The 23,268-nt window shown below is 40.5% G+C and overlaps 2 protein-coding genes across 2 annotated transcripts in view; one reads left to right on the top strand and one right to left on the bottom strand.

The window, feature by feature from the left end:
- Positions 1–808: 808 nt before the first annotated feature.
- On the bottom strand, positions 809–2,853 carry LOC306909656 (uncharacterized protein). Its single transcript, XM_079483613.1, has 3 exons — positions 2,331–2,853; positions 1,644–1,833; positions 809–1,345 (listed from the first exon to the last, which is right to left on the bottom strand). Exons 1-3 carry the CDS (start codon positions 2,384–2,386, stop codon positions 1,247–1,249), a joined length of 345 nt encoding a protein of 114 aa, XP_079339739.1. The 5' UTR covers positions 2,387–2,853; the 3' UTR covers positions 809–1,246.
- Positions 2,854–19,146: 16,293 nt separating this feature from the next.
- Positions 19,147–23,268, top strand: part of elmo2 (engulfment and cell motility 2) — a 35,391-nt gene continuing 31,269 nt past the window's right edge. Inside the window, exons 1-4 of the mRNA XM_079483922.1 lie at positions 19,147–19,395; positions 19,953–20,045; positions 20,517–20,557; positions 20,699–20,771. Coding sequence (XP_079340048.1) covers positions 19,959–20,045; positions 20,517–20,557; positions 20,699–20,771 — 201 coding nt within the window. The 5' untranslated portion in view covers positions 19,147–19,395; positions 19,953–19,958. The remainder of the gene's footprint in view (positions 19,396–19,952; positions 20,046–20,516; positions 20,558–20,698; positions 20,772–23,268) is intronic.

Genomic DNA, 23,268 nt, shown 5'->3' with positions numbered 1-23,268 from the left:
CGGCGATGTCCGCTACGGGTGACGCAGAGGTGGCAGGAGTAAATCCAGTAGATTTGGGAAGACTGGGCTAACAAGGGAAAACGAAGATAAAGGTAATCCACAACACGACACGCACACAGTCGACAAGGTATCCAGCACTTCGGGCTAGACGCGATAATCCGAACTGACAGAACAGGAAAAGACAAGAATACATTTAACTGGAGTACAGAATCAGGGTTTGTGAACTGAGTACAACGATCGCACAAAGGGAGTGTGAATAGGTGAGGATTAAATAGGGCAGACTAAATGAACACCAGGTGCGAACAATGAACTAAATGCATGCAGTAATGAGGCGGCAGGTGTGGCACATAACACGCAGATAGAACGCGCGGCTGTCAAAGCAATCCTAACAAACATGAACATTCACACACACACACCAATAGACGAAACAGACAAGTGCTAGTCCCGAGGCCTGACACATATTCTACCAGATGCAACAGTAGCAGCTGACATGTATGACAGGGACATGGGATCATCCCTTACCAGAACATCTTCATTCGGAAGTGACCCCTTTCTTTCTGAGGTTGAAAGAGTGCGAGCAGAACAGCACTTCGCACAATATTACCCTGATCTTTTTGTTGTTTTTGATAGTGCTGTGAATTACAACTATGGTCCATTCAAGGATGCTTTGATCTACCTAATTGATGTAAAAAGGAGGTGTTCCTAAATGTGTAATATATAATGAGAAAGCTCTGTGTAAATGCAACTTTAAGTGTCAACTGTCCATCTTAATACTAATTAAAGAAATTCCATTCCAATGCCGTTGTTTGCTTTCATCATGTCTATATTACACAGGAAAACATATTTTTGCTGAATTTAGGAAACAAAACAGACAAAATTGTAAACAAACTGGTAATGAACTTTATAATTGACATTTTTCGAAAAACAACAGCAGCAAATACATTTTAAACTAATGTGGCATTTCACAGACGAGCCTGTCATAACATGTTACAACATTTCTAACGTTTTTAGTACAATACAATGAACAACACATTTTCTCAACTTAAAAGTTTCTGTGATCTTGTAACAACAATACAAACAACATTTTGCCTTTACATATCACACAACACTAAAAAGGCTTTGTGGAAATAATAACTCCAGCAATAATACATTTAATCTCTTTGTGCTAGTTCTTTAACTACATTTATTATTTCGGAAAGGACAGTGACCCTGTGAATCTTACTGGAAAAATCATCCTCTCGACACTTCAGGCACAATGCTGAGTTCTGCTGCCACAAAGTAGTGCAGGATCTACATCCCACCAAGCTCTCACAGCATGCTGCATATACAGGATCTTCCATAATTTCTGTCAGTGTGGATATATATAACACAGTTCTGAAAGTGCATGACAAAAACAGCTAAATGTGATTTTTTTTTAAAGTTGATAAAAGATTTTAAAAAGCTGTGCTCTGATCAACAGCTATTTTAGAAAGAGTAAATCAAGATCTTTCTAGATCACAAAAATCAATGTCATTCCCTACATGCTATCACACTATCATGGTTAACACACATACTGGTAAAAAAGTATTGCTTGAGTCAGGACAAAAAGCGCCTGTCAAAAGTAAACATAAATATTTGTTTATCTATTCAAGGACAAAACTAACCTCTGCAAACCAGACAGGTAAAGGACTGGACTGTTCTTCAGTGAGTGCTAATGTGGTCTTCCTGTTTTGATGGACAATGTCAGAGAGTTCCTGGATAGCAGAAGTCACTCCAGTTAAACTCTGAGCAGCCAAAACAACCTCCTCAATTTTTTCGAACACACTGTCCAGTCCACCCTCATCATCTCTGCGTCTAGGAAACATGAAAATATTAATTGTTAATAAAGATACCAAATAACTAGGAATGTATATGCTGTGGGAATGGTAAAGACTCGTTACATGAAGGTGTCTGGACAAACTGTGAATTCACTGAGAGTGATGAATGTCACTCTTTAACTCACTTTCATTTAGTGTGTTTCAATATGTTATATTAGACCAATGTTTTTATTTTAAAGGCTGCATCCTTCAGATGTCGCATTCGAAGGCTACATATAATAAGAGATGGCCACGATGATGTATTAGATTAGATTCAAATTTTATGACAATAAAGTTGAATTTAATACATTCATCATCATGGCCATCTCATTTCAGCTTATCTTAAATAAAACATATGACATATGCAGCCTACAATTGTGACCTCCATAGGACGCAGCCTTTTAAATGAGACAATGCTCATGTTAAGCCTTTTATGGTGATTGATATGAAAATAAAAACAGTGAGGAGGGGTAACAGAAACCTCTTGCAACTTACGAGATTCTTCGCTTCTTCTGTTGCATAGCCTGGAAGTCAACCTCTGGTACAGCCATGATTTTTCTCGAGTTCTGCTTCCAGTAAAAGGAGCCTAAATGATTTCCACAAATGTAAAGTATCTGAATGAGATGTAATTCTTAAAGTGACAGTTCATGCAAAGATGAAATTTGTGTCATCATTTACTTATCTTGTCATTTTAAACCTGTATAACTTTCTCTTTCCCCAGAACAAACTTTAAGACTGATACTGTTATGATTGTGGAAGAGAACCCAAGCGCAGGCAGACACAGGGATGAAGGGGTTAACCGAAGGACTTTAATAATAATAACAAGAACAAAAACACCCTCGATGGGGGAAAACACTAACAAAACTAAGATGCAAAACTGAAAACAAAGACTTCCCACAAGGGGGGCAAAAAGAAACAACTAGGACTACCAAACAAGGAACTTTGAAACCATACATGAACTAGGAACACTACATACAAGGCAGGAAACATGTACGGGAAACAGGTACAAGTATAACGAACAAGACAATAGACATGAGGGCATCTTATAGGAAAACTAACAAAGGAGATAACAATGGGCAGGTGTGGGTAATGAGACACAGGAGGCAAGCAATACTAGGAACGAGAGGGGCGGGGCCAATGACGAGACTGGAGAGAACACATATTATGTCCTGATTGACCATAATATGTTTCTCTCCACATAAAACACGTGGGTCTGTCATGATTCTGCCCCTAAACCAGAAAACCAAGACAAGATTAGGCAGAATCATGACAGACACATGAATACGAATAGGTAGTTGACAGATTCATATGCAAATGTATCCTATCGTATGACATATAAAAAATATATAAATTGAAAATAAATCTCTCTATTTTATATTATAAATATATTTATAATATTAAATAATGTATTATTAACAGTTTGTTTTCTAAATTTTGCTATGGCTATTTGCATAGGACATATATTTATCTAAAATAGAAGCAAAAGTAGCGCATTGATTGTGTCTGTAGAAATGTGGGTACATCTATTGTGTTTCCGCTTTCAGTGACCTTTCCTTGTATTAATATTTGTATGTGCTTCTTATTTTTACTCTATTGTTTGTCTATTCTGGCCTTGTCAAGCACTTTGGTCAACACTGGTTGTTTTTAAATGTGCTATATAAATACAATTTGTATTGTATTGTATTGTACACTGTAAAAAAAATCTGTAATTTTATATACTTTTTCTTGTTAATTTTACAAATTATTTCCGTATTTTTTAAATACATGAAAACACCAATAAATTACAAAAATAAATTTTGAATTTAAATGTTTAGTGTAAAATAACAGAAAAAACCTGTAGCTGTGAATAAGCATAGTATTTCCATTATTTTAAAGAAAAAATATGTTTTTTTACATAAAATGACTTTTAAAATACATTCTAAATGTATCGTATTTTCACAAATATTGTTTTTTTATTTAAAAGATAAAACTGTTAAATTTAAGTTTAATACTGTAAAAACACTGCTAAAAGTAGATACAATTAGCGGCAATTAACAGCAACAAAAAGTATTTTTTCTGTAATTTACTCGTAAAATTATGGACATTTCAAAACAAAATCCATGAATAATTGCTTTTTTAATCAGTGTATAAATGTCTATACGCATTGTTAAACTGTCTATAAGCATTATTAAACTGCCAAAATGCAGTTTTTATCATTTAAAACAGCCAAAATCACTGTAATTATACACACAAAGAAGAAAATGTATTTTTTTCACATAAGTCTAAAAACACAATCAGAATGTATCATATATTCACAAATATTTCATTTATTTAAAAGATAAAACTTTTAAGTATTAAGGTTTGATAAACGGCTAATACAAAATGGTGGTATCCCAGACAGTGAACTTCCATGTACAATTCAAAGACTTTCTCACTTTCTTGATTCAATTTGATATGTTATGACTTTCTAGAGCCAAGTTTGCGTATCTGTGTGTGCTTGAGTTACTTGGTATACAAAATAGATGAAAATCCATGCAGGGAAAAAAGACAGGAATGTGATACAAACAAAACCCAAGCAGAACATTTTAACATATCTTGTGTGTTACAGCATTAAAGCATTCTATAATGTTCTGATATTCAGAATGTATAATTCCATATGTGTCTGTCTGCCTTCACATTCCAATCTGGACAGTGAAATTGGGATATTTTGCAGGAACAACAAAATTCTTCATTAAAAGTAAGAAGACTGTTTTTTTTTCTTTTCAAATCCAACCACATGGAGAGACTTTTCCATGTGAGGAATTGCAAACAACTTCTTGTATTGAAATATCTTGGAAATATATGAAACAGCACGATAGACTTGAAAATCTGGAACCATTCTGTAGAAAATAATTCAGAGTCGTTAACGGATCTGCCAGGTGCAGACAGCGGGTCAACTTCAAAGACAACTCTCAGCAACCTATGGCAAAGACGGGAGCAGGAGATTTTGGGACACGTGACTCTAAACGTGTGAAACTTCCAATCATTTTAAAGAACAACGGCAACGTTTGAGTGTGAGGGGTTACGTTAGAAAGCGCGGTGGACACAGCCTCTTAATACATCCATGGATACAGCGTAGAGACCGGTAGAGAGGAGAGCGGCAGTTTAACGTTGTCATAGTGTTTGAGACAGTGTGGAAGAGAGCGACTTTTATGTGCAACGCGTGTAAAATTCCGAATGCAAAAGATACCATTGACAGTCTGCATGTAAACAAGAACTGCAAGGTCCGTAAGCCCGACATATAAAACTGTATAACTAACGTTAGCGTTACCAACACAAGCTTGGTAACTTTAGTTAGCATAAATGTTAGGTTGTTAATCATTTACAAACTTTGACTTTACTCCAGCTTGGCAGACGTGCTAATTCTGTAACTTGTGACCAACCTTGACGTTAACGTGGTTAACAGTTTGAAGTAAATTAAGCAACGTTACAGTATCGTTAGGTAGCTAACGTTATGAGTGAAGTGTTGGCTCATTAGCTAGTATAATGTAACGTTAGGTTGAGATAGCTAGCTAGTGTTAACTGTTTTACCTATTTAGCTAACGTTACTAGCACACAATATTTTCCAATGCATTTTTTATTTTGGCAGATTTCTTAATTAAGATTGCCTATGCACTCAAATACTTTTTTTTCTGTCTCTCAACAGATTTGCTGACCTCAAAGTAATCTGAAGAGGTGAGTGTTTTGCCATGTTCAAAGATTACACTTGTCACAGGTGTGGTATTTCTGTGAAAACCCTAAAAGGTTATGTACAACATCAAGGGCTACACAGAAATGAGGCTCATTACCAGTATGCATGTTGCATAGCAGGTTGCAAGTCTCACTTTAGAAATTATAATGCATTTAAATGCCATGTTTACCGTCATCATCGGCAGGCGTCTTCTGTGTCACAATGTGAAACTTTGCAGGGACCATTTAAATGTGAACTTACTCACTGTAAGAAAGAGTTGCTTGATCTGAAAGATCTTTTGTCTCACCTGAAATCTCATGCTTCAAAAAGAGAGGAGGTACAATGCCCATTCAAAAACTGTGATAAGACTTTTTCAGTGAAATCGTCTTTAACGTCCCACCTATCTAGAAAGCACAAGCACGCCACAGCTCTTCATGTCTCTGGTGCATACTGTCTTCCTTCAGCTCCTAGTGAGCCTCAGTTTTCTGTTGCTGAAAGCCAGTCAGATGAAGGGGCAGTTTTTGGTGGGCCTGATGAGGTTACACTGGATCCTGCGCAAATGAAGAGTTTATACATGAGAAATCTATGCATGTTTTACATGAAGTTGCAAGCAAAGCACCTTATCCCCTCCTCTACAATACAGTTGATTGTAGAAGAAATTAATAGTCTCAGTGGTGTTTGCCAGCAGCACACAAAGAATCAACTTAAAGTATCTCTTCACGCGAAAACTAAACTAACTGAGACAGAAATTGAAGATGTTTTGAAGACCCTAGATGACATAGATATGCATTCATCCTGTAGCTCTGCACTTTCTACAGAGTACAAGAGAAAACAATATTTTGAGGAGAATTTTGCCTATGTGCATCCGCAGACAGTTTTTTTGGGGTTTGATGAAAACAGAAAGGAGCGAAATGCTCAGTACATTCCCATAAAAGATACATTAACAGCTCTGTTAAAAGATCCTGCTGTGTGGGAAGAATGTTCTACAACTGGGAATGAGAGTGCTCCTCTTATTTTAAACGATGTGTGTGATGGATCTGTATTCAAATCCAATCCTCTGTTTTCAGAGTCAGGTCTCACTTTAAAGGTGATACTGTATCAAGATGCTTTCGAGGTGGTTAATCCCATTGGCTCTGCAAAGAAAAAACACAAGATGCTTGGGGTCTACTTCACTCTTGCAAACTTTGATCCTTTTCATCGATCCACCATTGACAACTTGCAGCTTTTGCTCTTGTGTCGAGAAGCTGATTTCAAGCATTTTGGCCATGAGAAAGTGTTCTCTCCATTGTTATCAGATCTCAGAGAACTGGAGACAAATGGTCTGAATATACATGGAAACACTGTGAAAGCAACACTCTTTTGCATTGCTGGTGATAACTTGGGTTCGCATAATATCGGTGGCTTCACAGAAAACTTCAGTACATCACGCTATTTCTGCCGGTATTGTCACATTACCAGAGATAAGCTAGATGACTTTGATCACAATGCACCCATCCGCACAGTACAAGACTACAATGCCACTGTGCAAGAGCTGCACAATGATGATGTACATGAAGTCAGAGGTTTGAAATTTGACTCTGTCTTTAATTCTCTGGCATTTTTCCATGTCTGCCAGCCAGGCCTCCCACCTTGTATTGGCCATGATTTGTTTGAGGGTGTTGTGGCATACGACCTTGCCATTTACATCAACTATTTTGTCAAGGTGAAGAAATTCTTCACATATTCCCAACTTAATCGTAGGATCAGACAGTTTGGCTATCAGGGATCTGATGGTAATTCTACACCCTCAGAAGTTTCTGAAAAGGGTGTAAAACTAGGTGGCCAGGTGGCAGAAAACTGGTCCTTGATGAGGCTTCTCCCTCTAATAATCGGTGATAAGATCACAGATACGGAGAATCCAGTATGGCAGCTGACTGTCCAACTGAAAGAGGTAGTGGAATTAATTTCTGCCCCTAAAATATCAGTACCACAGATTGCTCTGCTCAATGTTCAGATACGTGACTATCTAGAGGCAAGGAAAGAAATGTTTCCTGCACACAAACTGAAACCAAAGCACCATTACCTCACTCACTACCCTGCATTGATACTGAAACTTGGCCCACTCATGCGGTTGTGGACAATGAGGTTCGAAAGCAAGCATTCGTACTTCAAAAGATGTGTGCGAAGAACACAAAATTTCAAAAACGTATGTCAAACACTTGCCAGGAACCACCAGCTACTACAAGCATACCTACATTCAGGCTCTTTTTTTGCACCTTCATTGGTGGTGAAGAACTCCACTCCTTTCCATGCTGAACTGTACAACAATGCAGTGCGCACTGCTGTAGGAGAAACTTTGGTCAAGGAACCCAATGTTGTGGCAAGTACAGAGGTACAGTGGAACGGCACTCAATACAGAAAGGGGTTCTTTCTTTGTCTGAGCCATGGTGAGTCAACCGAATTCGGACAAATTCAGCTCATACTGGTGAAGGAGGAGAAACATGTGTACTTCATTGTTACACCTCATATTGTGTCATATTTAACAGAGTTTGGACTTTATGAAGTGAAAGAGGCAAGGCAAACCATGAAGTGTATGAAAGGAGAGCTCAAACTGGATTACTATCCATTGCCTGAGTACAAGCTTTTTGGGACAAGAGTCATTTCACTGAAACACAGCGTTGTTGAAACAGAGTAAAGAAAACTATCAATGTGTCTCTTCTCTCCCGTATAGTTATGGATAAACGGAGTGGTCTTTCCTCTTTCATTACCTCAACGCTCCCAAAACTAAGAGAACTTGACCCTTTGCTTGAGGCTCTTGAAGAATTAGGAGTTCACGACCTTGAAGACTTAAACTACATTCAAGAGAGTGACCTTCTTCATGTCCTGAAGCCAGTGGAAGCAAGGAAACTTATTTCCCATTTCAAAACCACAAGTATGTGTTTGTACATAATGAAACTTTTAATATTAAGAAAAAAAGATGTGTTTGTGTGTATGCTTTTTCTGGTGTTCTTATTAAACAAGACATAACTCAACTATTGTGTGTCCTTTTAAGGCCAAAGAGATGCGTTGGACAGTCTTCCCAGCAACCAACAGTCCTGTGACAGTCCTCATACACAGCCTGATGAGATGTTTCCTTCTGGTGAGTCCGTGCCTATTGCACAGAATGTGACTTTTTGGTCTTTGCACTGATCGTTATTCTTAAAATATTTTAAAGTGTCTGATTGTCTGGAGTTTCACTATTTAGCAAGTATGCATCTTCTCTGCATATGGCCATTAACTATTAATAATAAAAAATAAAAAGGGACCATGTCAGTGTTGCTCCACTACATAACTAAACATAACATAATTTTGTGTAATTTACTGTGATTGGTTAAAAAACAAACTAATCCACCAAAAATTGGTATGACATTGTTTGGCTTTACAGTGCATGTTGTATCATCATATTTTCATCTGTAACCTTTCAGGTGGCTACAGCTCAGCAAGTTCAAATTCACCAAGGTCAACATCTAGTTCAAGTATGGGTTGCACACCTCGTCGACCGTCTGACAACAGCTGGCATTTCAGTTTTGAAATTCCTTGGAAGAAGTTGCCATCTGAGCTCATCAGAAAATTAGAAGAAGGGAAGCGACCAACAAAGAGTGAGAGACTTGAAATGATACGGCTGATTATCAGTGAAATCTTAACAATATGCCCAACACCCGGGAAGAAACACCTCAGTGAGATCGCAAGAAAGATGGCAAAGGTGTATCCTGTGGCATTCACTGATGTCATTGAAGGTGAAATTGTGGGCAGTGGATATGACTCACTCACAAAACAGATGATCAGTAGGGTGGATAACTTGAGGAGAGGAAGTACTCCACTTTCCTTAAAGAGACAACTTACTAGCACCAGTGAAGGAGAGGATACCCCACCCAGGAAAAGAAGACTAGACACCTATGGATGCATAAATTGGCAACCAATGCGTCTACCAACTGATGAAACACTGGAATCCCAGAAGCATGCACAAGAACAGTTAAAGAAAATGTACAAAGAAAGATGCCGTGACACCAAAGGTATTGAGAGAATGATGAGGGCCACCTTCTTCACTCAGAGAAAAGACATTATCAATGGAATTGAGACCTCTGATTTGACAAACGATTGGCCATATTTATTTGAAATAACTGGCATGAAGACTCATTTTAAAGAGCTTACAGGCATGGACATTGATGAGAAAGCCATAGAAAACAAATATGCCAGGGTTATTTCATACCTCAAGACCAGTGACAAGACAGGGAAGATGGAGACCATCTTCAGAGAAATGGACACCTCAAGCAAGAATGTTGCAGATGTCAATGCTGCTGGGTTTCTTCAACTACTTGTTAAATATTTCAATGAGGAAGAGGACCAGATGTTCCATAAACTGGATCAGACAACCCTGCCCTCTGAAGTGGACTGTGCTGAACTTCCAAGTACGCCATGCATTGTTGTGTGTGGTAAATTTGAATATTTTCGTTTTCTGACCTAGTTATCTAATTATACTATTATTATAATTTACTATTGGTTATTAAAGGTGCAGTTCTTCTTTTTTGCCTTCTTCCTCTGAGGGCATGGATTATACACTGGTAGCAAAATTAATTATGGACATTTGCTCAGGCTACAGTCATGTAGACAAGGTTGATCAGTAAGCCAGCAGCTTGCATTTATTTGATTCATATGCAGCTTATTTCTGACTAGATACTGCCTACCTGTGAAGTCTCCATCTATAGCACACACAGTTCTGTGTCCCGAACTGTTTATACATTGATATGTCAAACAATGACTCATACCACCATATGTCACAAAATCTGAACTATTTCTTAGAAAGGGTTATTATATTTTGGACTTTATTGCTTACATAATCAGAGCGGATGCTCTGACACAAAAATATAACGTGTTTTGGGGGATTGGCTTTGTAGGGAGGACTTTAGAGAGGGGGTGAGATTTTTTCAGGTGGATACTTTTAAAAACTACAACAAACCCTATTTAAAAAAAACAGTACAGACAAATGATTTCCAATAGTTTTACTGACCAGCATAATTGTATTTTAATATATAAACAAAGTTGGAATTCCATGCCTGCAGCACACACAACAAAACTTGGGACATATGCATGCTTAATTTTTTTGTTTGCAGGCATGAAATTTGATGTTTTTTCATGTGTTTTTTGTGTGTTTTCGTTAAATATAATTTAACTTTACAAACTTATTGAATAATTACTGGACTTTATGGTCTTTGAGCACAGTTTGTCACAAAAAAACTGATCCCCTGTCTTTTGTATGTTTACAACAGGAAGCTCTCCTTTGGAAGCAGAGTACTTCATGCTTTCTGTGGACCAGACCATTGTGAATGGTCACATCAATGCCTTCACTGATGCTCTTGTGTTGATGTTTGCCACGTACTACTGCCTGAACATCTCTTACCCAGCAGCCCAATGTAACACTCCCGTCCGTTTCCCTGCCGGTTTTTCCCCATGGACTTATATTCACTATCCCGCACCTGTCCGTCATTTGTGATCACGCTGTTCCCGCACCTGCCAGCCATCATTGTTCGTTATCAAAGACTATTTATACTCTGTGTTTCCGTTTTTCCCATTGTCAGTTATTGATTGTCTTGCGTTTTGTGTACCAGTCTATGTTAGTGATTAAAAGTTTCCCGTTTTTTGTATGCCTGCATTCTCGTCTGTCTCGATCCGGCACGACACCGTGACAGAATAACTGACCCAGTATGGATTACATCTACGTCTCTCCAGTGGACCAGCTGGTGGGTCTTCTTCAAGACGGACGGCCACTGGAGAGGTATGTGGAGGAGTTTGTTGAGGTGTGTTACCGGGTGGGTTGGGACAATCCCACACTTAACCGTGTGTTTTTGACCGGTCTGGACGACGACCTGCTCGCCGCCGTTCTGCTCCCGTACGCGGACGACCTTCCCCTGGAGGAGTTGATCAATCAGGTTCTCCCGGGGGAGGAATCCGTGGACCGCGTTGGGGAGCTGGACGGTGGCTTGAGCGGTTCGCGTCCGGTACCGGTCATCCGCGTGGGGGTTGTTCTGACTCACTCCGGGACCGCGCCTCACTCCTCCACGAAGTCCCGTCGGCGCCATCCACGTCGGCGGGCACTACAGCGCAAGCAGCGCGAGTGCGCTCCTGAGATTCCGCAGCAGCGGAATATGGAAGGCCGTGAGGGTCAAAATCCCCGGCCTTCCCAGGCACAGCTACCGGTCCTGATCGCACCAGAGGCACTCCGGGAGTTGGATTCCCTCTGGTGTTCCGAGCCAGTGCCCCGATGCACCCCCGTGCCAGCGCCCCGATGCACTCCCGTGCCAGCGCCCCGAAGCACTCCCGTGCCAGCGCCCCGAAGCACTCCCGTGCCAGCGCCCCGAAGCACTCCCGTGCCAGCGCCCCGAAGCACTCCCGTGCCAGCGCCCCGAAGCACTCCCGTGCCAGCGCCCCGATGCACACCCGTGCCAGCGCCCCGATGCACACCCGTGCCAGCGCCCCGATGCACACCCGTGCCAGCGCCCCGATGCACACCCGTGCCAGCGCCCCGATGCACACCCGTGCCAGCGCCCCGATGCACACCCGTGCCAGCGCCCCGAGGCACACCCGTGCCCGAGCCTCACCAGGCCTCCGTACCCGTGACCGAGCCTCACCAGGCCTCCGTACCCGTGCCCGAGCCTCACCAGGCCTCCGAAGCCGTGCCCGAGCCTCACCAGGCCTCCGAACCCGTGCCCGAGCCTCACCAGGCCTCCGTGCCCGAGCCTCACCAGGCCTCCGTACCCGTGCCCGAGCCTCACCAGGCCTCCGTACCCGTGCCCGAGCCTCACCAGGCCTCCGTACCCGTGCCCGAGCCTCACCAGGCCTCCGTACCCGTGCCCGAGCCTCACCAGGCCTCCGTACCCGTGCCCGAGCCTCACCAGGCCTCCGAACCCGTGCCCGAGCCTCACCAGGCCTCCGAACCCGTGCCCGAGCCTCACCAGGCCTCCGAACCCGTGCCCGAGCCTCACCAGGCCTCCGAACCCGTGCCCGAGCCTCACCAGGCCTCCGAACCCGTGCCCGAGCCCTCTCCAGAGCCCAAGGAACCCCAGGGGCCAACCCAAATGTTTTTTGGGGGGGTGCACATTGCCTATCCGGGGAGCCCGGCACCCACCAGTCGTTCCATGGCCCCGGATAGCCCCGAGTCCAAGCCGCCGGACCCTCAGCCCGAGTCCAAGCCGCCGGACCCTCAGCCCGAGTCCAAGCCGCCGGACCCTCAGCCCGAGTCCAAGCCGCCGGACCCTCAGCCCGAGTCCAAGCCGCCGGACCCTCAGCCCGAGTCCAAGCCGCCGGACCCTCAGCCCGAGTCCAAGCCGCCGGACCCTCAGCCCGAACCCAAGCCGCCGGACCCTCAGCCCGTGTCCAAGCCGCCGGACCCTCAGCCCGAGTCCAAGCCGCCGGACCCTCAGCCCGAGCCCAAGCCTCCGGACCCTCAGCCCGAACCCAAGCCTCCGGACCCTCAGCCCGAGCCCAAGCCTCCGGACCCTCAGCCCGAGCCCAAGCCTCCGGACCCACAGCCCGAGCCCAAGCCTCCTGACCCCAAGCCAGGGGGAAGCCAGCTGAGAGACTCCCTGTCCCGTACTAGTCTGTATGTCCCGCACGAGTCTCTCAGCTGCCCACCCCCCCTCCCTGGTGTTTCGTTGGCGCGAGGACGCGCCTTTGGGGAGGGGGGTGTACTGTAACACTCCCGTCCGTTTCCCTGCCGGTTTTTCCCCATGGACTTATATTCACTATCCCGCACCTGTCCGTCATTTGTGATCACGCTGTTCCCGCACCTGCCAGCCATCATTGTTCGTTATCAAAGACTATTTATACTCTGTGTTTCCGTTTTTCCCATTGTCAGTTATTGATTGTCTTGCGTTTTGTGTACCAGTCTATGTTAGTGATTAAAAGTTTCCCGTTTTTTGTATGCCTGCATTCTCGTCTGTCTCGATCCGGCACGACACCGTGACACCCAAGGAGCAACATTGGAGTTCTTGCAGAGGTAAGAAAACAGAAGTCCATTTTAAATATCAAAACAGATATAGAATGACCAGAAAAATAGTTACCCCTTTACAATATAATGCAATTTAATAAAAGAACCTTGCACAGGACAGGATTTTACAACTTTGACTGTTGTCATAGCCTTTGTCTTTTTCACTACATTTTCTCAACCGTAGAGTGTGTATTAATAAACTTCTTAAAAGGTACTATATGTCTAAAGTGTAGTGGGGAAAACAATTAACTAACCTTATCAACAGAATAAGAGAGTCTAAGAGTTATAATGTCATGTTAAAGACATCTATGTATTGTATTGCAGAGACATTTACTGAAGTTAGCATGCTAACAAGCTAACCCGGCCCATCTTGTGTGGTTATTCTACTTTTTATATCAAGAGGTGATAGTCTGATAGTAAAGCTTATGCCTCCTCCCCTCTAGTTTCAGCTGAGCTGAGGTGTGTGCCGTGTGTGGGTGTGGGCCTTGTGTGTGTGGGTGTGGGCATTGTGTGGGCCTTGTGTGCCTCAGCAGCACAGTGAGCAGCAGGTCTACAATAAGCCACTTTATATTATAATACTTTAAGTTACAGTGGCCAGTATTGTGCCAGTATGCCTCCTCTCTGTGCTATCTGAAATATATCACTCCCTCCAGAAAAACGTGATTATGCGATTGCATAATTCAATGCATAATCAGCCAAAGTCCGCATATTTATGCAGATTTCCGCGCAAAATATGCGGGGCTTGCATGATTTCATAATCCCCGCATTTTTCATTGCAAAAAAGTCGCATATATCTCAGCAGAAAGTTGAAAAATGTTGTTTTTACTTCACATGAGCAGCCATTTTCCCCTGTTGCCATGGGAACGTTATGAAGTTACGTAATTGCGCGACGTGAACATCATCTAAAAGCTGCAAACCCCGTGATGAAGCCATGATGAAACCGCAGTTTTTGCACGTTCCCGCAATTTCATCGCATAAAATTGCATAAATATCCCGCATATTCCATCACATTTTTCAAGAAAACGTGCCGCATAATCAAGGATTTTTGCCTGCAACAATCACAAAAAAACTCAGCATTTTTCTGGAAGGACCTATATCCATCTATATGCTGATGCTGTCTGTGTTTTATCTCCTGCTGCTGTTTTTGCAGACATTTTTGACTTGAGTGAGGAATTTTTCAGCAAATACATGCTTTTTTTTTTGGAGTTTCTTTTTTTAAAATATAGTTTTTGAAAAAGTGAGTGAAGTAGCATACTTGATAATGTCTGCTCATTGTTAAAACAATAATTTAGATATTAGCGTAGACGATACATACCTCACACCTTTGGTGCCTTCTTTTTTTAATATGAATTTGACAGGTGAATTCTCACATTGTGCCGTTTTTTTCTTTTTTACATAATACATCCAAATGTTGAATTTGGCACATACGTATGTTTTCCAATTTGTTCCTGATTCGTCCTCATGTCAAGATATAAAGTATATTACGCAGGAGTCCACATTTTATTACTGACATTGTTTGATGTGTTTCACTTCATAGATGCCTTTTCAAGATCAACCCAGACAAGGGATCGAAAGTGGAGAAGAATGCTACCAGAAAGCAGCTGGCGGTCAGTCCAAAGGTTCTTTCCTTGATAACAAAAATTGCGGACTATGAATGGAGGGAGTAAAAAGAAACACTTTTCAGAAGGGAGGCCATTGCAATCCAATGTCCCTAGTTCTTTCTCATGCACAGTTCATGTTGGTCTCACTACTGTATTCTTGAGTGTTCTTTAATTGTTGTCAGATAGTACCACTGTGACCCAGATGAATACTAGGTACACATTGTAACCATATTTTAAGTATAGAATTGGTTCACAGTACTGGACGAAGTTACTTCTTGAAAATTGTAAGCTACTCCAGTACCTTCAGTTAAGTTACTGCAATAACAGTGGAAGCAAGCATAACACAATATTTTTGACCAAATACTTCTATCGATACTGCAACAATATTGTAGTGTTGACTATTGGTGCTTTCATTAAATATTTACACAATGACATTTTTGATAAATAATCATCAGTAATGTAGATATAGTTACTAAGTGGGTAAAGGCAAATCATAGAACAGTTACAACAGTCTGGTTCAGAAGCTCAGAAAATGACATCACCTTACTGTAATGCAGACTTTAAAACCAGAAAAAGACACTTAGGCCATATTACGATATCCAAAATCTAAGACGATGTCTAGTCTCATATCACGATATCGATATAATATCGATATATATTGCCCAGCTCTACTGTAAACTGTTCTTGAACTTTTGCCCACAAGCAGCCAATTGTTGGACTGCTAGCAGTATGTAGCCATGCCACGTTAAGCTTTGTAAGCAAGTTTGTTGCTAGAGCAGCAACTGTTTTCAATTCTGATCTGTTGGTCAACAGAATAAAATAAATGTTGAACAGTAGTAACTGTGTCCTGGTAGTTTCTGAGAGCTGTTATTGTTAAGCTAAATCTTTTTATAATTTGTCATTTAACCACTCTGTTATAGCTCGATAGTTTTTGAACTTGTCCATTACATTTGCAGGTTGAATGTGTATAAATATATACGTTAAGTTGTTGTTATTATTATTATTATTATTATTGTTATAGCAGTGTTTATATTTGACAAAATTGTCAGCAGAATGTTGCTATAATCGGTATTTCTTTGACAGTATTTGGACATTTAAAACAAAGGTAAATCCATTGTTTTTATGGCAAAGTATGCTTTTTTAACATTAAAGATAAATTAAATATACATGATTTGTATGTACAATTGCATAAAACAAGTCATGATACTTAATATGCTCTAAAATTAATGGTAGATTGCTCTAATTTTACTAACACATACTTGTTTAATAACAGCATTTGCTTTTCTTTTTAAAGGCGAATCCATTGTTTTTATGGCAAAGTATGCTTATTTAACATTGAAGATTATGTAAAATGACATATAAATACTCATCATATGCTTTATAAAGTCTAAAATTAATGGTATATTCCTGTAATTATACTCAAATTCATTGTATTTATGGCAGAGTATGCATTTTTTTCCACATTAAAAATCAATTAAATATACAGGATTTATACGTAAATGTCCATGTAAAAACCTATAATACACTTGATATGATCTAAAATTAAGGGTAGATTGTTGTAAATATAAAGCTTATTATCTGTTTTACAAAAGTATTTTGACATTTTTTTTAAAGTTAAATCAAATGTTTTGTGGGTGATGTATCACTTTATTACATTAATTTTTTATTAAATAACAGGATTTTTACATAAAATTATATTATAAAACTCAAATAATAGTGGCACTTTTCCATAATTTTAAGCCAGATTATTTGTATTAAAGCAGCGTTCAACTGTATTTATAGGTAATTCAATTGTTTTTTAAAGGTGTCCTTTTTTAAACATTAAATAGCCCAATAATTACATACGATCTAATGTGATATTAAAAATACAATCTGTTATTTTATTATGGAAAATTACTGTATTTTTACGAGATTGTTTTTTTCCGTTATTTTACGGTAATTTTTTGGCGCCCCAGCTGCCGGAATATTACCGTTTTTTCACAGTTTTTTTTTACAGTGTAAATTGATGCATCAATTTAAAGCCCACGATATATTTAAAGACTAATGGTTACCTAGACACAGTCTGACAAGGTAAATTAACGAAAGCACCTCTTGTTCCTTCTGAGTCCAAAATTTCAACTCCATTGTGATCTGTCAGAATCAGTTGGGCATTGCTTCCTATGGCTTCTCTTACTTTGGCAGTTATGCTGGGGACAGTTGCCTCCTGCTCAGTGAATCTTACCAGCTTGTAACTTTCCCAGGTTGACTGTCCTGAAGTTAATTATAATTTTACTTAGGGTCATTCATAACAATAATACAAGAGTACATTTAAAACATTTAACTTTTATTGCCAGGGGCAAGTCAATAAAATAAATAGATTACCTTGTAAAGTACTTCAGAGACTGGGCCCTGGGTTGCACTGAGGTACTAGCTACGCTTGCTGACCTGGCAAAACGAAACTGGCTGCTTGAGGAAGGTGCATTAGGTGGCCCTAAAGCAGGGACATTAACAACACTTGCATTGGGTGAAGCCCCAAATCCATGTACTTCGTAGTGGGCCTGGTCCCTGAGATCCAAAGAACTAAAGTGGCCATCCTCTCTGGGGAACACTGCCACATTATTATGGTCCGTGAGGTACAGGCTTTGGCATGTTACCTAAAAACATTAATGCAAACAAAAACTGCATAGTTTAAATAATTCCCTAGATAGACATAGGTACATGACTACAATCATTTGGCAGTTTACTGGGTTAATTTAGCTAAACTATTGTAATGTACAGTAGTTATAGTGCAAATGACTATATAAAAACCTCTCCGTTTCAACACAAACTGAACATCTTTTATGAATTTATATAAAGCAACACTGTAATTTAAGCTGGGGGTGTAGTGCTGAAAAATGACTTCCCAATTATGACTCCCCATATCCAATAGCATTAGATGATAGGATTTAGCTAGTTAGGATTAGCTAGTACCCCAGCCGTTTCAGTGAGGCCTAATGAACTGGTTAACTGCCGATTTACACATTTGCTGCTGCCAAAAGGAGCTGTGGCTACTTTACTGTACACTTGAATGTCACATATTAAAAGTAATTACGTTAATGTTAACAAACTTCGACTGTAAAGTATTGTATGTAAACGTTAATAAGGAATTGTTTAATATTACCTGAAATATTTTCAACAGTCATGTTCTCTTCTTTCAGTGTGACTCTTTTAGTGGGAGTGAACAGCACAAACGCATCCATTTCCATTAAGATATTAAGCTTCGCAGTTCGCATGCACTTGATCAAGGCAGACGGCTGTACATTGCACGTGCGCAAAAGATCATGGGAAATTATTCCAAAATGAAATATTTAAAAACGTTTAAAAACAGAGTCGTTATTTGGTTTTTGTTCATTTATTTATTGGAATTCCCGTTTCAAGCTGAAATAATAAGAAAAAACGTCTTTTTTATTAGTTTTTGCGCATACAGTAAAACGGAAAAACGAAATATCGGCTGTTTTTCTTTTTCCGGTTGTTCTATTGAATGGAATAATCAAATGATCAGATGATACACGGAACCCATTTGCATGCAAGTTGACCATGAAAATGAAATAAAAGAGAAAATAAAATGAAAATCAAACATTACATTTTAATTTGAATTGTGTCAGTATTGCGTGAGCATTATTTGTATCTTTTTCACATTTGCCTTTCCATTTTCATGTTGGCAGTCTTGCATCGAGATTTTAGTGAAAATGAAATGTCAAATCACAAAACGCATTGTCAATGTAAGAATGAAAATAAAATCTTTTCATTTTATATTTAATTTTGGCAAATATTGTGCGCGCAATTGTTAATCTGGTTTTCATTTTCATCGTTGAATTTATTTATTTAAATTTGGCAGGATTCGCCTTCCATAGTTGTGTGCCTACGCAACGTTTCTAAAAGAGACCCCCAGGACTCATCATGGAGAGGAGGATGATGAGGATGATGATGATGCGGTGAATCATAGGGCGTGGTTTCATCACGTCAGTCAACTGCAGATCGTGATCTCATTGGCTGGTCTGTCCTTTTGGAGTGGGATGTGATGGAGCGCAGTGTTAGATGTTCACTTACACTGAAATAAACACGAAATAAAGCGACCTCGTGTACACGGTTATATATCGCATCACGTGAATACCGTGCAGATATGATTCGAAGGACACAGCGCGAGTGTTGTGATGAAGACGAGACGCCGTAAACTCCGCCCATCATCATCTTCCGTCTGAAATCTGCTCGAGCTCGAAGAAAACATCGCGTTTGAAACCTTATTCTGAGGTAAAATCACATCACATCTTACCGTAATACACAGCGTGTGGAAAACAGCGTTCACGACGTGTGGACTCACGTATGTGCGCAAGCTTGAATTCACATGACACCTGATCGACATACATGTCACTCACGATCTTCAGAAGGAATGACGGTTGACGGTTATACGGGTTTGTAGGTGTCACGAGACCACAATGACGCTCCCGTTAATAAACCGTCGTTTAAATGTGGTCACTAAAGATTTACAACATTAAACCATCACGATGCTGTCAGTGTGTGTTCATATTCGGATGTTTTCTTATGACACATTTCCTTCACATTGAACAGTTTAAGGATGCAGTTTAATGTCCATATTACTGTCATGACATCAGATCATACGTGTGTGTGTGTGTGTGTGTGTGTGTGATGACAGCTATGATGATGTCACAGTGTAGATATACGACATGACTGTGGACAGATCTTACAGCTTCTATCTGACTCTTCAGTGTGTGTCTTGGCTGTTGCTTCTGTCATGTGTGACACAACAGTAGTTGACATGCGGTTTATTTGCTGTGTTTGTGTTTTAGGGGGAAATGCCAGTCATGCCTCCTCCAGCAGACATTGTGAAGGTGGCCATCGAGTGGCCCGGTGCCAATGCTCAACTCATTGAAATTGACCAGGTCTATTCTTGTTATATCCTAGATTTATTATCAGTGTTTCATTGCTATTACTAATGTTATTATTCAGAATACTGCTACTGGTGATGCCAATAAAAGCTAATACTTTTTCTTGAAATGTTTTTGTAAGTATTCCATCCTGTTACGAACATGTTGAGATCATTCTGTAAAATGGTGAAAATCACCACCAATGACTCAAAGTTTCAGTTTTTGAATCATTTCACTTGACGTGTTTTTTACACTTACTAGGCGATGTTATAATCTGTCATGATGATGTTTTGTGCTTGCTCTTAACATATAGCCATGATTATGCTTCATTCATCGTAAGAGGTGAAACTCGATTCCTCAAAATACAATGATTGGTCAAATCTCTCTTCTGAGGACAAGCGTCTAAAAATGACCACGTGTTTTGTTTTTAACACACAGTCGAGTCTGAATTCTTTTCTTGAAGTGTTTGTATGTCTCTCGTTGCAGAAAAAGCCGCTGCCATCCATCATTAGAGAAGTGTGTGATGGGTATGTGAACCTGTAGTAGATACAAGTGACTCTTTCATATATCGAACACTGCAGAATTCATCATATCAGACAAGTTGTGCTCAGTTTGGAGTTCTTGAAATGAAACCCTGTGAACTGATGTATTTTGTGATGTTTGTGTAGATGGTCTCTGTCGGGCTCGGAGCAGTTTGCTCTGCGTAACGCTGAAGGTCAGCAGCTTTATATCACAGAACAGGTGAGCATCATAAACAAGAACCACACACACTGTTTACAGATGCTTCAATGAATGCGTCACTCGTTCTCGACGCTTGCTGTGGACATTCTGATTTCGTTCCTAAACTCACTTCCATGTAAGCCTTAGGCTTCTGTTACAGTTGATAACCAAGTCATTACACTGAGATGATTATACAGTATATACAATCTGCTAAGGGGGGAATAAACAAACTACATTTGATAAAGATCACCTGTTAACTTCTTAATACATAATATATAAAAGAGTCAAGATGAGTCAAGACCAGAGGAACCTGAAAGTCAGCAGGTGTAGTGTGTGGATACAAAATATTTTGTCAAGAACAAACACACATTGCATTTACACCTATAGTCAGATGTGTGAAACTGTTTCATGGCTTAAATGTTACGGGTACTTTTATTTATTCAGTTCCCAGAGTACCATAGTTCGGGTAACATGTGCCAGTAGACTCCATTGGAGTGTACTGAATACATCGAAGATGTACTTCAGAATACATCAAAGGTTTTGTGCAGTTTTAATATATTTATTGTTTATTATTTATGATTGGTCAAGGGAACTCAGATTCAAACACAGAGCGGAAGCAGACAGACGTCTCTTACTTTCTTCTCTCTTCCGATGAAGAAGCTGTGTGTAAATGAAGCTTCTTATGTATTTCTGCACTTGAACGGCTGTTTAAAACTGTTGTTGTTATTGCTGTAAAGTGCGAATTCAACACGCGTCTGCATCTACTCGAGGTTAAATCAATGAAGCGCGCGTTGTGATTTAGTTTTGACACACGCATTGACGAGCCGCTGCAGTAGAATGTGAATCTCTGTTTGTCCTATACAGCCGTTCCCTTGATGTTTAAGTATACGTAAGCAGTGTTTCCCCTTGGTTTACGGCTTTTATTATTAATATCATTAACTCTAAATGTAGATACAAGACGTTATGGTTTATAATCCGTCAAAAACCTATATAGCAAAGAGTAAACTGTCTGACAGCGAAAAATACTAATACCTAAATAGGCTAATGCTGCATTTTCGTTTACTTAAGGCGTTTCAGTAAAAGTGTCCATTTATTGACCTGCTCTTGGTGTCTGCAGGTCTGTATATGAGACGTGTCTTTGGCGGGAGAAGCAGCGCTCACGGAGAGGAAAGGGTTATAGGCAAGGTTAAGCACGTTTGGCGCCAGAGAAAGATATTAGAAGATATAGCTTTTTCCTGTTATTTCTCCTTCACAACTCCTTCCTGGTGGAACATTCTTCCTAACTCGGTCCGGTCGACCACATCTCTCATAACCTTCAAAAAACTACTTCAAACACATCTCTTCTGTGAATACTTGAGACAAGTGACAAATGAGAAAAACATTAAAAATAACCCTCTCTCTTCGCCCAACAGGTAGTGTTCTGGCTTTTGTTGAAGTCTCGGAATATGAGAGCTAATGTTGCCATTTTCACCCCCATGGGAGTGTTTAAGGTGGTCAGGTGGTTGGCGCAACACACGTGCTCTCCGCTGGTGGGAGTTTGCATACCTGTGTGTATGTTCGTGCACGTGTCTTTGTGTGTGCGCGCATGAGGGCGGAACTTGATACGGAGAGCAGACCATGTACTGACAGAAATGACATGCCGTGAAAATAAGATAAATCACATAATGCTATTTAATTTGTTTAATAAAAAAACAAGGTATAGACATGTTCTATAGGAAAGGTAACCTTAAATTACATACTTTCTTGTAACCGGGCGCTATTTAGAAAAGAAAATTAACTTGAGCTTCAAGGGGGGCAGGGAGTTCTTTGGAAGGGCCAAGCGCCCCCCTAAGGTAATGGGACAGGAAACACTGATAAGTATTCTTGTTTGACTTTAAGACTATGTCACATTGCCACCAAAATCTGTTTTTTTGCTCATATGTGACCCAGATCGGTTTACTGCATGTCAGTGTGAACAGGCAAACCACATGGAAAACTGATCTGAGCCATTTCCATATGTGGTCCTATATCAGATACAGGTCTGATGTTTTCGACATCAGTCTGAACGGTTATATCGGAATTCATGCGACTTATACATCATTCTTAATCGACCCACATCATAATTCTGGGCCGGTGTGACCTACCGTGTCACATGTTTATTCGTAACAACATGGAGGAGAGCAGTGAGTTTAGCCAATGAAGGGACAGTGAAGTGCTAGATTTGATCAGCATTTGGGTGAGTGAGTGGGAGTGTCTTACTGTGAGAGTGCTTTGGAGAGGCGCTGGCAGATATAATCATGAAATCATTTCAGTAAAGTTATTTACATCACACCAATCCCACCACTCCGACTTCGCATCCACACACACACCCCCGCACAGAAACGGTAGCAATTGCCCCACAAAGTGCCATGGTTGAACTTTTAGCTTTTTTCCCCCTGCTCCTTGTTGTATGTATCATTTGCTCGTGAATTTTGTGACTTATGCTACACAGTGCTTTAAAAAAATAAGCTCCTAATGCGTCAACACAAACGTCCGTGGC

Source organism: Barbatula barbatula (assembly GCF_947034865.1).
Source record: "Barbatula barbatula genome assembly, chromosome: 20".
Taxonomy (NCBI): domain Eukaryota; kingdom Metazoa; phylum Chordata; class Actinopteri; order Cypriniformes; family Nemacheilidae; genus Barbatula; species Barbatula barbatula.
The sequence above is the reverse complement of the archived record's forward strand: the minus strand, read 5'-3'. Positions and strand labels throughout refer to the sequence as shown.

Bases quoted from the DNA above. Each gene is read 5' to 3' on its own strand.
- LOC306909656 (XM_079483613.1), bottom strand. From the start codon at position 2,386: ATGGCTGTACCAGAGGTTGACTTCCAGGCTATGCAACAGAAGAAGCGA. The intron at 1,834-2,330 runs GTAAGTTGCAAG...CATGTTTCCTAG, and splicing joins CAGAAGAAGCGAAGAATCTC to ACGCAGAGATGATGAGGGTG. The intron at 1,346-1,643 runs GTTAGTTTTGTC...CCACACTGACAG, and splicing joins TACCTGTCTGGTTTGCAGAG to AAATTATGGAAGATCCTGTA.